The sequence below is a fragment of the Cloeon dipterum genome, chromosome 2 (genome assembly GCF_949628265.1).
Source record: "Cloeon dipterum chromosome 2, ieCloDipt1.1, whole genome shotgun sequence".
NCBI lineage: Eukaryota > Metazoa > Arthropoda > Insecta > Ephemeroptera > Baetidae > Cloeon > Cloeon dipterum.
Genome location: NC_088787.1, coordinates 4,632,766 through 4,648,400, shown reverse-complemented (window position 1 = coordinate 4,648,400; position 15,635 = coordinate 4,632,766). Strand labels below are relative to the sequence as shown.

The following is a 15,635-nucleotide window of genomic DNA, read 5'->3' as shown; positions in this document are numbered from 1 at the left end:
ATCAACTATTTCTTAAATCTATTAAGAGAATTGTCATGCAACACCAATTCTATAATCTTTCTGAATATTATATCTGTGATTTTGCATTAGAATAATAGCTTATGTATAGCAATATTTAGTTGTATAGTTAGGTTTAGTATGACGTGTTTTTAATAAGTCACAAATGTAAATATCGACTTAAACAAAAATAAAATACAATCTGAATCTGAATCTGAATCTCAACCAATTTAATGCTGTTTTGTTAATAACCGATGGACACTTTTTGTCACGGTTTATTTTCTTGTACTTAAAATTCGTTTCCAAAATTGCGAGTTGACAGATGAAAATCAAAACTTAGGCTGAAGCGATCGCATGAGATCATGGTTGCTAAATTGAGAGATGACTCATGCACATTATGCGTCACTTGAGTGATAACGTTTAATTTATTTTAATCTTTGCGAGTGTAAATTTGACACTGGCTTTAATGCAACGAATTAAATTAATTTTTAGTTGGCGCAAGTAGCTGGTTAGAAAGCGAGAAAAGAGAGAGGAAGGCGGTGCTTCTCTTTTTTGTTCTCGAGAGTATAGATAAAAAGTAAAATTGGCTAAATTAGCAGCTCGTTGCGCGAGTTAATTCATGTGCCGCCTTCCCGCACGCAACAAAGAGCGCGTTTCCCATAATAGAATACTTTTCGGCGCACGCAAGGCTCTTTTTCGCGTTGCTTTTGATAGAGTGGGCGAGATCGCTGCTCTTTGACCTTTTTCTCTCCTCTCCTCTCACAATCAGTTGCTTGTTGCGGCTACTAGAGACTGATCTCATTACAGACAGAAAACGCCGCAAAACTGCAGTTGCCGCACCCAGCCATTTATCCTGTGGAGAGGAATGGTTTTTAAAAATAAATCATGATGTTTAAGGCTGGCGTCGGAAGTCGGAATCAAAGGAGATGGCAGAGACGGTCTGATTTTTCAAATGAAATTCGCCGCGACACCAAGAGACATTTTTATAATTTAAAATATTATATTGTAATGCAGATAGTTTAACCCAGCGTCTTAATAAATAGTCAGATTATTTTTAGAGATTGGTTTGTTAAATTGGTATAATATTTTGATGGTTTTCTGATTTCTGCATGATAATCGAATTTGATATTGATTGGGCGAGCAAATTAAAATAGCTTTAATTTATCAACTCAGAAATTTAAAGACAGATATGAGAGCGAAAAGCGAAAGCGAGCTGGCAACATTTTGCGCGGCCAAAAACGCCACCATGCGAATTGTCTATTTCGCGGCACGTCACGTGACTCGATTCGCGAGGCCAAAGCCGGCGCGCGACGCACACAGCACACAACGAGAAGAAGAGCCGCGCGACAAACACGCCCGGGGTAAGTTCGCTCTCTTGCACTCTTTTGTATTTATCGGCGGATTGACGACTGACCAGACTCTTTAAAGTACCGACAAATTCACAAGGACGGTCCCGACGGTTCTACAGTAAAAGCATTTATAATTGCAACCATAGCCATGGGCGGTATAAATAATTTTATATTTATGTCAATCATGTCCAGTCTTTATTTTCATTTAAATTTAATTTTATTTAATGGGTTAAAACAAAAAAAACAGTAAAATAAAGACTGGCAAGCAAACGGTCAAAATGTTTTTTGAATAAAACTGCGAACATATTAATTTCCTGAGGCATTTTTCTTTTTTAAAACTCATTGTCAGATCTAAGATTAATGATGCAGATCGCAGGAAGATTCGTGGGGATATCTCGGCCAGGAGCTTTTCGCGTTTTCTTTTTCCGAAACAAGTGCATAGCAGCATATTTTGATTTAACTTGCGTTCCCCAATAAAAATAAAAATTGTACGAAATGTGCAATTTATTATTTTTCTGCATAATTTTTCCCAACTGTCCTTTTCTTTTAATTGTAATCTACTGAATTTTTTTATCTAGTTGAAAATGTTCCAAGACGTTTGGTGCACAAATGCCGGACGTGTTCGAACCGACGCGCGCCACTCGACTCTCTGGTTGCGCGTCTTATTCGTCGCTCATTCTCATTTATAATTTTCTCATATAAACGGCTTTTGTTTTTGTGCCTTTTTGTGAACAGTTGGAAGATTCTGCAATCATGACACCGTCAATATTCGCAATTTTCATGCTCGGCCTTTCCTCCGTGGCCACCGCCGCCAACTTCACTCTGGTCTACGAGTGGTCCGATGAGTGGGACTACGAATGGCCGTCGGAGGCGACCAGGACACAGGCCTTGCAAAATGTAACTTTGAAACCAGAGCATATCGAGCCTCGTTTCATGGCTGTGTACGGAACAATGATCTTCCTGAGCCTTTGGAATTATGATGGCATTCCGGTGACACTGGTGTCTTTGCCGACGAGCAGCGCGTCCTCTGCGCCCCCGAAACTCACTCCATTTCCTTCGTGGGACATGCATGTAAGTAGCAAATAATAAATGCTATTCGTTATTGTATATTTTAACGGGGAAAGTTGTTCAGCATGCGCTCAGAAAAGCAATTTGCGCAGCACACACCAATTCTCGGCAGGATTACTTAATAATAATGCAAATAAGGCTTTACTTTGCGGTTATTTCCACGCGTGACTCGTTTTTGAAGCGCGGTTTCTATTGGGTGAATAATTACACGCAAATCATTATATTTTAAAACCAGATTAGGTTGAAAGAAATCGACTGTCGAAGAAAATCCGTTATTTATAGAGGTTCACGAATTTAAATATTATTTGCTGAATATGCCACTGGTTGGCCGCATCGAATAACAAAATTTTCAGTTTGACTCAGTTTTTAAAGTGTCAATGCCAATCAATTCCTCTTTTGGCAGGGAAATGGAGACTGCAACAAAATTGAAGAAGCAACAGGCCTGGATGTTGATTCCGTTGGAAGGCTCTGGGTGCTGGACAACGGTAGCGACAATTGCTATGCTAAACTATGGACCATCGACTTGTCCAACAACGATCAAACCAAAATCATTCACGTTTTTCCTTTTCGAAAATCGATGCACGATTTGGTGCTCGACGAGACGCCCAACGAAACCTTAGCCTACATTGCGTGGTGGCGTGAAAGAAAAATTGTCGTCTTTAGTTTGGAAAGAAATGAATCTTGGATTTTGGACACGCCAGGAATCAGGGTTATGTCGATTGCTCTGTCCCCTATGGAGGAAGCGAGACAGCTTTACGTCAGCAATTGGAGCTCCAATGAAGTGTATTCAATTTCCGTTGACGCACTTCGCAACGGAACTCAAACTGCAAATCCGGAACTAATCGGAAACTGGACTACAAGCAAAAAACCATACAGAATGCTGATGGACAACCAAGGGACCATGTATGCAGCCTTTTGGTGGAAGAATTACACTTCTTCTTGGAACTCTTCACAGCCATTTCAGGAGCAACGTTTTTATCAGGTATGAAACCAATTTAAAATAATATTTGAGAGCAGAATAAATAATTTTGATCTGATTTTTCAAAAATCAAGCTCGGGGTATTTTGTAACGAGCATTAGGATCCTCGTTAAATGTTTTGGTCACTGCAATATTTCGCGATCTGAATGATAACTTGATAAATATTTGTGAGCCAGTAAGAGCGTGTGCTCAATAAGCAACCTGTGACATGGCTCGTCTCGTTTCAGGTGGATTGGCCTTGAAATGTGAAAATTAAATACAGAGCAAATTGAATAAAAAATATAGAATAAATTCATTTTAAACAAAATAGGGAAATTCCCTAGTTTGATACATATTATTTTATTTGCTTTTGTAATCAGAAAGTGAAAATTAAAAATACAAAATGGTGTAACGAAAAGCAGCTTTTTGCGGCAGAGTAAATAGAATTATGGTAGATTTAAATTTTTCAAACCCGATCCCAAATTTTACCCTTCTGCTTCATTTCAATAAAACGAATTTTAGCTTTTTCATTAATTTTCCACTAAGTAAATCTTAATCATCGTGTCGGTGCATTGCTTGGTTCTAGGCCGCTATACCGAATACGGGTTTGCCGTTTACTTTTGCCTTGGACCAAAATGGAAATCTTTGGATGATGGTGTTTGATGTCAAAACAAAGCCGAGACACAAGCTTTTGAAGGCTGCAGTTGGTGCTAAATCATACACCTACGAGGCCTCACCAGGTAATTTTCCTCTGAACGCAGTTCCCTTACAACATTTTGAAACAAAAAAGACTGGAAAAATCTGGTTTTTATTCGTATTTAGAGACATCAGCCAAAGAGCACATTGTAACGAGTGTTGCAGAAACCAATTCAAATAAAAAGGGCTTGCTGCAGCCGACCGCAGCCTGGGCACTGGGCAGGCATTACAATTTTTTATTTCTAGCCGCCAATATCCAGTTTCGCCCACATAAAATTTCACAATTCTCAATTAAATTATTATCAGTTCACACAAATGTTTTTGTCATTGCGAGTATGCAACCTGCTGGTCAGTAGAGAAGAGCAAGTTTCAAATTGCTTTTATTTTAATGATAAAAATAAACCTGCGATTTTTATTACTGTATGTGCCGTTGCTTTAAGTCTACTAAATTTTTAATAATTAATACAATTACCTAATAATCATCTCTTTGCGCATTATTTTTTTAATTTAACTTTCTGAAGCTGAAATTTTGAACTTTCAAGGTGCAAGTGGTGGAGAGGCCCAAAGCAGAGTGCTGATCAACTCAAGCGTATTCTTCGTTTTCCTCTTGGCCATTGCTATTTTGTAGTTTTACTAACGTGGTCTTAAAATCGTTGTCAGTTAAAATGACGATGAAAATTTTTAGATTTTTTTTGAAAAGTGTGTTTTGTGGTTTGTTGATTATCCATATTCCTACGAGAAAAGAAGACAGTTTGCGTCATTTGGTAGCTACAGTTGGGCTTCAATGGATCACCCTTCAGCATCTACAAACTCAAAAGCTTTGTGGCTCAGTACTGTGAAGAAATTTTGTAAGAGTTAATAAATTTTCATGTTTCACAGTTTCCTTGCTCGTATTTTTTCAAATATACAAATTGGTAAATTGTTTTATGGTAGAAGTAGAACTAAAAGTTTAGAGTGCATCCCACCACTCATTTATTCCTCCCTCTTCCAAGGCTGCGAAGAATATTTTAATTTCAATTTTGTTTTCGGTAAATTGACTATTTGAGAGTTAAAATGATTGACCAAGCCAGCAGAGATTTGAAACATAGAATTACGAGAAATACAGCACACGCTTATCTTAATTGAATCAATAAAAACCCTATTCCTGGCTAAACATAGAAGATACGCACATTTGAAAAACAAAATTCTTGAAACGTGCAAAGTGTGCGGAAATTCAATTACTCGCAATAAAATGAAAAGACATTTGATATCAATTCCTTAACTGTTCCCCTTTCTCAAATACATGTTGAACTCTTGAACAATATCAAATTACAAAATAGGCTGAGGTCGATTTGCAGGAATGGAATTTATTAATTGTAATCCTTTCGTATATTACGATTTTAGTTCAAATTAATTTGGCCTGACAAATTACGCGAAAGGTTTGCACAGACTATTAGCATTTTTATAGCAACATGTGATGTAAAAACAAATTTCCATAATTTTTTCTGATTTTCTAAAACAATAAATATGCAACCTCTGTAGCTTTTGTATCTAATAAACCGTTTGAAATCAAATTGGCATTTCACTTGATTAATCAACTACGCAAAATTGGAAGGTGCAATAGATTTCGACGCGCGCGCTCGCATTGTTGAGGGTCGGCGGTTGCGAGGGGACACCACCAACCGGCACACACGTCTGCAACCACCGCCAGTGCGCAGTGTCTTCGGCCAGCAGAGGGCTTTCTCCTTCCGAGTAGTGGATCCCTGGAATAGCCTGCCACCCGAACTCAAAGACTGCACAGTGACCGATTTCACATCCTTGTGTAAAAAGCATTTGTGGCATTAGTGCCCCCACGACCGCCTTCAAGATCCGTAATTTTTCAAATTTCTACTTAACTTTTAAGATTAGCCATTTTTTGTCAGTAAATAACAGCCGTATGTAAATTGTAAACCTCGCAAGAGTGCTCACTTTTAAAAATAGGTCGGTGGAGACAGTGACTTTTAACTCGTCCTGCGTGGTCGCGGTAAAATTTCGCATCGTTTAACAAACACCCAAATTTTATTTGTCTAATTGATTGTTGCCCTTTTCTTGCAACAAGCAAATTCACGTTCGTTGTTGAAAGTTTTCCGCCACCAGGACGTTGCATTGCTTCGCAAAGACCTTCATTTTTTTCCGAAAAACCACTGCATTGCCAAAGAAAACTAACGTCAAGCAAAAAACGTAAGCTCATTAGGCAAACTGTGTTTCATGGAAAATTATTTCGAAAAAAAAGGAAAACAACTCAATTTTGATCACGTGAAATTAATCATATGAACGATTATAAACTGAATAAAAAATTTGTTTTGCGAGAAAATTTAACAACCGTTGTCTTTTTTGCAGCCTTCAGATCGAGCAGCTTATGCAACCCGCATGAAAAGTGGCAAGCAACTGTTGTGACGTCAAAGTCAGTGGCATTGAATGGACTGCAGGAGGGGGAAGTGGGAGAAGGCCGACAGCGCCACCAACATGAATGAATGAATGACAGAAAACATAATTAATGCTAAAATAAGTCTCTTCTTCAATTAATTATCAGTTTTCGAATTATGGAAAAGAATAAATTCCAGTATCGAACTAGAAATTTTGATTCGGGGTCGAGCAAGAATACAATCTCCCGTGTTAAAAAAATAATCAAACTAATCATTCTTCTAATTTACGTGTCAATGCTTTTTTATATTTTTAATTAACGATATTTTCGCTAACGAAGCAACGATCGTAATTTTAAATGCACGGTTGCGTATTTAACATTTTTCCAAATATGTAGAGCAGTAGGAATCCATCTTTGCTTATAATGGCTGATGCATCCCTTTTGAAAACTCATAAACATTTGCTTGTTCAGTGGTTTTAATAATTGTGAATGTCACCAGCCATGGATATACAGTTTGCATGGATCAGAAATCGTCATTTGATTGAGATTTGCGACTTGGTAGAAAATTAACAAATTGGCTACCGTCGTGATAATTCAGTTCTCCGACGCTCTAAAGGGAGTGAAGAGAGCGAAGAGAGAGTACAATTGCTTTTAAACTTGCCGCTCGATTTTTATAATTATAGGAGATCGATCAGGAGTTGAAATAAACTTTACTCAATAATATAATTTTAAGAATCAATATGTAAACTTGACGTTAAATGAGAAAAATCAATAAGTTTAGTAATTCCTTCAATATTTAATGCTTCCTTTAAAAACGTTAGATCTGCTGAAGTTTCTTCCGGTGATTCCTTCTCCTTTTTGTCTACCCTATAATCAACCTGACTACCCTGACTAACTGCAGCTGTTTCGATATCTCATTCGCGCCATTTCGAGTTGCCGTGATGCCGCTGGTGAAGCCGCTCTGCCGCGTTTGCGAGCGTCCGACGGCGGACGGCGCTGTCCAGGCTGTCCAATTGGACAAGGAAAAGCTGCAGACTTGGTTGTTGAACGTCTGCGGCCATGAATTTGCTGAGGAAATCGGGGATGAAGATCTGATTTGCTATTTCTGCATCTGGCACGCCGAGTGAGCAGCAGTTGAATTAATTTTATTTTCAATTTAGTTTTACTCCGACTTTAATAACAATTTTTTTATTTTAAGGTTCCTGGCCCCATATGTTTCCGAGCACGAGGCTTTGGCTTGGTGGCCGCCTGATCTGGCCTATTTGGACGACAAGGCGAAGGAGCTGAGGAGGAAATATCTAGGTACATGAGCTCAATTGTTCATTTCAATATTGAACCATAATGGAGGAAATTAGAATAATGACGCCTAGAGAGAGAGAGAGAGAGAGAGAGGAGATGGGACTAAAGGAGAGAATCAGCAATATGCAAAAAGGAAATCGCATAACCAGAGTGAAATCGTATTAAATTGAAAAGAATAAAATAATCACAAATATAGTAGTCTTCATAGTTTAAAATCTAACGACAAGCGAAAAACATTTTGCCGCTGTTTACGGTCATTCTTGAATTTTTTATCTAACTCCAAATTTTATAGATGCGTTTTAATATGTAATTAAATTAAATTTTTTCGTTTGATTTAATTGTTGCAGAAGGAAAAGCAGAGCAGTGCTGGGTGCAGCTGGAGAAGATTAAGTTGCCGAAAAGCGTGAAAGACGAAAATGGAGAGAACGAGGCAAAGACTGATGGCGGAAGGAGCGGGAGGAAATGTTTTTACTGTAGAAAAATGGTCGCAGATATTGGAAGTCACATGAGATATATGCACGCGAATGCCATCAGGTGTGACTATCGTAAATGTGCCACATATTTCCACACTGTTGAGGAAAAGGAGAGCCACACCAAGGAAGTGCATCAAAAGTCCAAAGCAGAGAAATTGTTCAAGTGCAATTTTTGCGAGAAAGAATTTCGAAGGTCAAATAACGTCAGACAGCATATTCGTCGAGTCCATGCCGAGTTTCCTGTGAAATGCAATTTCTTTGGTTGCTTCTGTTATTTCAAATCCGAACCAGAAATGATGGCCCACTTTGATTCTGTTCACAAGGAAGAAGACAAAGCAAAAGTCTTCAATTGCCACCATTGCGAGTTTAAATCTAAATCTAAGGGGGATTTGTCACGTCATGTTTCTCGTTTGCATTTTCCAATGAAGATCGAGTGCGGCAAATGCCACAAAATCTTTTCCACCAAGCAGCATCTGGCACAACATGTAAGACAGAGTCATGAGACTCGGGTGTGCTCAATTTGCAATTCAGAAGTTATTGTTGGGAATATGGGTCGCCATTTGAATAGAATGGACTGCACGCGATGCAAGAAAGAATTTGAGTGCTCAGGTTTGTATCAATTCCACTTGAAAATTTGCAAACAAACTCTTCTGAAATGTCAAAATTGCCCAAAGACTTTTCAAACACCATTTCAACTGAAATACCACGAGAAAATGAAACACAGAAATTATTCTTGGCTTGGTTTGAAGTACAAAAATCTTGGGTTTAAGTGCGAGTCGTGCAAAAGGTACTACAAAAGTGAAAAACAACTGAAAATCCACTTGAATCACTTTCACAAGAGACTGAATTTGAAGCACTGCGCGCATTGTCCCAAAAGCTTCACTGATTTTGTAAACTTGAAAAACCACTTGGCCATGACGCACTTTTTAATTGAACGCAAATTTGAATGTGACCAGTGTGAACGGAAATTCGTTTCCTCTACTTTCTTGGCTCAACATAAAAGACAATCACATTTGAAAAACAAAATTCTGCAAACTTGCAAGGTGTGCGGAAAATCAATGAATGGCCATAACGTGAAAAGACATTTACTGGTAATTCACGGTATGCAAAATTGTTAGCTGTGCCCTTTTTCTGAAGGCTGTAGAAGATACGCTAACTTATTGAAGCGCAAAAACGATCAAAGATGCTAAGTACGCTAATATTGTTTTGCCGGACTGATGTTTAAAATTCTGTCATTTCGTTTCTAAACATTTTTCCTTTGATATCAAAATAATCAAAATCAAAGGTTTAGTGCAGTTCTCCAACTATATTGTCTTTTTTTAACTTTCCAAATCGTTTATTTTGAAGCGTAATTCCTGATTAATGCGTCGTTTGTAAATTAATTTTCTAATAAAATATGTGAAAACAAGAAAGTTTGATTTTTCTTGATGAAAATCATCCTAAACGGGCAAAAATAAAATGATTGATCTTTCTCGTCGCAGATTGCAGGTTTAATTTCAATGCATTTAGTTTCAAAGTAATCTTTATTATGGTTGTGCCGGGCTATTTTGAACCAGACAAAATCTTATCAGTTTAAACATAATTGTTTAAGAGAGAGGTTGTTCAATATTTCTTGAACACACCGTTCTTTTAAAGATTACTTATGCAACCCGCAACTAAAGTGGCACGCGACTGTTGTGACGTCAGCGGCAATGAATGGACTGGAGAAGGGGAAAAAGGGCAGCCAACAGCGCCACCAATAAATGACACCCTAGCCAGAAAAATAAATAAAAAGCTCGACCACATGCGGTTCCTCCGAAATCCTTGTGTTTTCAGATGCATTTCGTTCCCTGCGACCTATTTTCCGAGGCGCCACGCTTGTGCGCACGAATAAGAATTTATAATCGCATCATTTTATGAAGTAGTTAAAAATGAAATATTTTTGTTTGTGCAGCCAGCCAACAGACCAAGGAACGACACAGCGGTGGTCTACACGCCAGAAGCTCTTCCGCCGTCTCCTGTGGCCCCAGCCCCTCCACCACTTTCTAAAATTCGTTTTAAAATGAACTTAATTTAGTCGGTTAATTTTAATTTAACTTTTTTTGGTTCCTGCAGTAAAATTTTCAATTTATATGTTGATGCATTTTCGCTTTTGAATTTCATATTTGTATGATTCTTTTAAATGCAATGCGGAAGTCGGAATCAAAGGAGATGGAGAGACGGTCTGATTTTTCAAATGAAATTCGCCGCGACACCAAGAGAGACGAGTGTGCTGCGAGTGCGAGTGGCTCATTTTCTTCTTAAAACTCGACTGCGATTTTTAGTTGCTGCAAGAATAATTATTAACACTCTCATGCAAACTGAGGAAATTTTTATAATTTAAAATATTAAAACGTGGAATGCACGTGACAATGAAAAACCGAAATCGCAAGACGCGCGAGATGTGCAGCAAATCAATTGCTGGCTCTTGTTTGAGAAGGCATTTTTTGGATATTCACGGCATTTTCAATAGGGTGACACCACGAAACAGCCGAAAAATATGTCAGTTTTGTATTTCAAAATGTATTTTTAGGACTAAATATGCTATGCTGCGATTGCAATGGTGTAACAATGGTGGTGGCTCGAAGCTTGATATATCTGCGATTTGAATTAAAATGAAAATCAGCATTTCAAAAGGTCAAAATTATTTCAATTTTTTTCGTGTCAATCCCATTCGCCATAAAATCCTTTAAGCAATAAAAGTGGAGAGCTCGAAATGAGGTCAGGTAATTTTAACCCTTGGTTTTAATTGGTTTTCGACCCTTCGAAGAGAATAGTAGCATCTTGGCGTCGCTTTGAGGTAAAGGCAGAAGATATGGATGGCTTTGGGTTGCTGGGCGTGTCAGGCGAGAGGATGCACATTTTAGACCACTAATTGTAAGTCACGAGAGCAGAATGGTCCACCGAAGGAGCAGGTCGAGGACACCCTGCGGAAGCAGCGAGACCAGCGGAAAGGCCTCCTCACGTCAATATAAATTTTCTAATAAGCGTCAAATACCTTACTCCTTAACAAAATCCTTAAAAAATAACTTTGACTCTTGCTGGATATTTTCTTGGTAAGATAATTCCCAAAACTGCAGTCTTAATTAAATTTAGATAATTTGGACTTCCTAACTTTACTATAAATACCTTTGCACCTTAATTTTTAAATTTAAAATTACACAACCAGCTAGAAATCGTAGTGCGTAATATGAAACTATCATATTCTCAATATTTTATATTTGAATTTGATTAAAAATCTAATTTATTTTGAAGTTCTAGCTGAAAATAAAGACTCTGCAACTGTTCTATTAATTGATATGCAACCTGCTCGGCGTTTGTGTAGTGCCGGTTACACATTGTCAACAACTCTGGTGATATGAAAAACGCATGCTAAACACAGTATAATATCAAAGTTTTAATTCATAAAGCAATTACAATAAAGATTTCGAAATTAATTACAACATGTACATTTTTGAGATTTGTGGAACTGAAAGTTGATTATTGAGCATCATGAACATTGAGAAGGTGTTTTTCCATGGAACTGATGAGCATTTCCTTGCCGCACAGTGTGCACTTTCCACGGGCACGACTCAAATGGGAAAATTTAATATGCTCTGTAAGGTTACTTTTCCAGCTAAATCTCTTCTTACAGAAATCACATTCAAACTGACTTATTTCGATCAAATTGTGTTTCGTCGCCAAATGGCGTTTCAAGAAATAGAGATAAGAAAAGCTTTTGGGACAGCGCGCGCATTGCTTCAAATTCGCTGCGCTGTGTTTGTAATTCAGGTGACTTTTCAAGGTTAGAGCACTTTTGAAGAACATCTTGCATGGTCTGCATTTGAAGCCGAGATTCTTGTGTTGCGAACCACGCCAGGAGTTGTTTCTGTGTGACCTTCTCACGTGGTAATTCAGCTGACAACGTTTTTGGAACGTCTCTGCGCATTTGTCACACTTAAACTGAGTTTCTTTGCAAGTTTTCCAGTGCGCTTGAAATAACCCTGAGCAGTTAAATATGGTTTTGCAGCGCCGGCATTTCTGCTTTTTTAGGTGCAAACTGAATCTTTGCAAAGTTACTTGTTCATCGCAAATCGAGCAAATTTTGAACGAATGTTCTCGATGATCATGAATCTTCAGCAATTTCATCGAAGAAAACGATTTGTCGCACTTTTTACACTTGATAGTCTTTGGCAAATGCTTCGCAGCAATGTGTTTTTCCAAAACAATTTTTTGCTTTGCTCTATGCCCACAACAATTGCATTCGTGGACTTTGGCGTCGTCTTCCTCCTTGTGACTGGAGTTGAAGTGGGATTTCATGTCATCATCAGTTTTGAAATAACATAGGCAACAAAGGAGAGTGCATTTCACCGAAAATTCAGAGTGAACACGACGAATATGCTTGTGGAAGTGACTATTGTTAAGGAATTTCTTCTCGCAAAAACAGCAATGAATAATTTTTCGTTCTTTGGGCGTCTCGTGGAAATTCTTGACGTGCTCTCTTTTTTCCTCAATTGTGTGAAAATAGGTAGCACATTTTCGATTTTCACACCTGATGACATTTTTGTGCGCGTTCTTTACGTGGTTAGCCAAGTTTCCACTAAATTTGAATGGCATCTTGCAGTAGAAACATCTGCTCTGCTTTGGCTCAGTTCCAGATTCTTCGCTCTCCGACTCATCAATTTGCTCCAACTGAACCCAGCTTTGCTCAACTCTTCCGTCTAAAAAGCAATACAAATTATGTAATTTTTATTTGTCGCCTTTTTAATTAAATCTACCAAAATAGCTTCTCCGCAGCTCTTTTGCCGCGTCATCCAAACAATCCAAATCCTGAGGCCACCAAGAATCAGCCTCGAAATCCAAGCCGTGTTTGGCCAGAAACCTTTTTATAAAAAAGAATATAGTAACGATAAAAATGACATTTTAATTGACTCACTCTGCGTGCCAGATGCAAAAGTAGCAAATGAGGTCTTCATCCTCGATTTCCTCGGCAAATTCGTAACCACAAATGTTCAGTAACCAAGTCTGCAGCTTCTCCTTGTCCACGTGGACAGCCTGGACAGCGCCGTCCGCCGTCGGACGCTCGCACAACACGCAGAGTGGCCTCGCGGACGACATTTCCCGAGCGAGAACCTTTGAAGCAATGAATTGTTAGGAGGAGAAGAAGGGTCGTTGAACTGGTCACAGAATGCGCTTTCTTATTTAGAGGAATTTTGAATATTTTTCCTTGAATCTTAAACATTCAAGGAATTTAGATTTTTCTAGGGAGTTGTCAGCAGGGCCGTACTATTGCGAGTCGTGAGCCTAATTTCTTAGCCATGTTACTTAAAGGGTTGACGGCTTAGCCAGCACGTCCGTAAAGCAAAGCAGGGTCGTATTTTTGAAATCCTTACCTTTGGATATTTTTTGTAGTGGACGTCGACGCAAGATCTACACTAGTGCGGCTACACAAAGGTGGAGCAGGGGGAGAGAAAGAAAGAGCCAGCGTCGTGCACGGTCTGCTGCCGGGAGGAGAGTCAGGTGGAGTAAGCCCTCAGAATGCGTGAATGTCTCTAGCCCTCTCCGTGCGGGGTAGTTTTATAGCTCAAGCTCCTCCCTTTGCTCTCCCCTTTGGGCATCAAAGTAGTTTACATCGATAACAATAATATTGATCGTATTCTCGTCAGGTAAACCCTGGCAGGAGTATTATTTTCTACGAAATCAAGGAAAACATTTTCCACAATTATTATGGATGAATTACATCTATGTCAATATCAATACTAATAACTAAACCAATGTTAATATTATTTGTTTTTCTAAATAAAAAAAACGGAAAATAATAAAATTAAAATCTATGCGTGTATTTAAGTCGAGGCAAATTCATTGCTTTTCCAAGAGCATCCGCATTTACTCCTAAATTTTATTATTTAAATTAAAGAAGAAATAAAAAATTTAATTTCATTCTGTCCATCTGAAGCTTTTCTGGAAATTTTATGATCTTCATATTAGTCAGGCTTGAAGCATCAAATTATTTTATATTGCAAATTCGTGCAACCGTTGGCATATGGACCGTTTAACTATAGTCCCCGAATTATGGATATTCCCGTTTTTTAATAGAAAACATAAGAGCTGTGAATTTTCAATTTCAGTCATATTTATGTGAAAACCAGTCAACAGCAAAATTTGCAAAGCTAATAGCTGTGAATGGAAGAGAAAAAAGCAAAACCGCGTTTAACTGTCACTCAGCTTTTGGCAAAATGAATTAATCAGTTTTTGGTCCTATCGTAATTTTCCGTTCTTATTCTAGAAAATTATGTAACGAGTCACATCAATTTTCGAGTCGAGCTTAGAATTCGAGAGACACGTGGCATGCAGAGATTGAATAAGAAAGATGAATCGATTTGCTGCCGAGACACTTGGCGCGAAGAACGAATGAATCGATTGTTTTGTTGCTGTGGGCAGATTGTTCGCCACGAGCGAGTTGCTTGTTGCTTTCTCATTTTTGAGCTGGGCCATTGTTGCAGGCGAAAACAAAGCAAGCATTTATTTTTCACCTGCTTCTTTGTCTCAATATGATAAATAATAATGCTTGTCTTTTGCCGCCTACAGACCGAGCAGAGGTTATGCAACTCGCAACTAAATGGTCAAGATAAAAAGGGGAAAGACAAAGAGGACAGCATATGGTTGGCCGTTTTTATTTGCCTTGGACTTGTCGGGAACCTTTTGGCTGACTGAATTTTACTATCAATGGACCAAGCCAAGGTGTAAGCTACTAAAGGCTGCAGTCGGTGCGCAGCCATACACAAGTGATTCTCGAACGACAGGTACTTTTCTCTTACATAATAGCTATTTCAGGGAGCTCTTTTAAGTTTCAACATATTATGTAAATTATTGTCTATAGATGTGGTTAAATATTCATCGCCAGATGACTCCACATTTTCATACACTACTGTGCTACACATCTTCGATATGTCGCTAGGTAAGTTTCACCTGAACACAGTTCCCCTTGAAAAAATATTAATACCTAAAAATGAAATATCTTAATTTACTTATTAAACTAGTTGTAAGTTCTTTCAATCATCAAGATATGAGAAATATTGTTTCTATATATGTTTTAATATTCAGTTCCAGATGTCTCCACTTCTCCAACTACAAGTGTTCCACCCAACTCCACGTGCGTATGTTTGAACGAAGTGCAAACTGGGAAAACAGAAGAATCTACAAACTCTGCTTTGATCGGCTCGCTCGCATTCTTCTTGGTCTTGAGCTGCATTATCAACCTCTGGTTCATCCTGAGGATTAGAAAATTGCAAAATTCCAACGATCATCGCAACGCAGGCGCCGTGGAAATGGAAATGGCCACTCTCCCGAATCCTGTGTCGCCGGAAATGGTGCACGAGGAAATCGAAAATGATTTATACGACGTCGTCGCGGCC

The 15,635-nt window shown here is 38.5% G+C and overlaps 2 protein-coding genes across 2 annotated transcripts; both read left to right on the top strand.

The window, feature by feature from the left end:
* Window positions 1-1,335: 1,335 nt before the first annotated feature.
* LOC135936940 (protein yellow-like) lies at window positions 1,336-4,949 on the top strand. Its single transcript, XM_065479957.1, has 5 exons — window positions 1,336-1,358; window positions 2,082-2,417; window positions 2,818-3,396; window positions 3,959-4,112; window positions 4,611-4,949. The coding sequence occupies exons 2-5, from the start codon at window positions 2,100-2,102 to the stop codon at window positions 4,694-4,696; spliced, it is 1,137 nt and encodes a 378-aa protein (XP_065336029.1). The 5' UTR covers window positions 1,336-1,358; window positions 2,082-2,099; the 3' UTR covers window positions 4,697-4,949.
* A 2,443-nt stretch (window positions 4,950-7,392) lies between these two features.
* Window positions 7,393-10,251, top strand: LOC135937395 (zinc finger protein 880-like). The gene is made up of 4 exons (XM_065480547.1): window positions 7,393-7,574; window positions 7,650-7,753; window positions 8,098-9,180; window positions 10,157-10,251. The coding sequence occupies exons 1-4, from the start codon at window positions 7,393-7,395 to the stop codon at window positions 10,249-10,251; spliced, it is 1,464 nt and encodes a 487-aa protein (XP_065336619.1).
* Window positions 10,252-15,635: the final 5,384 nt, after the last annotated feature.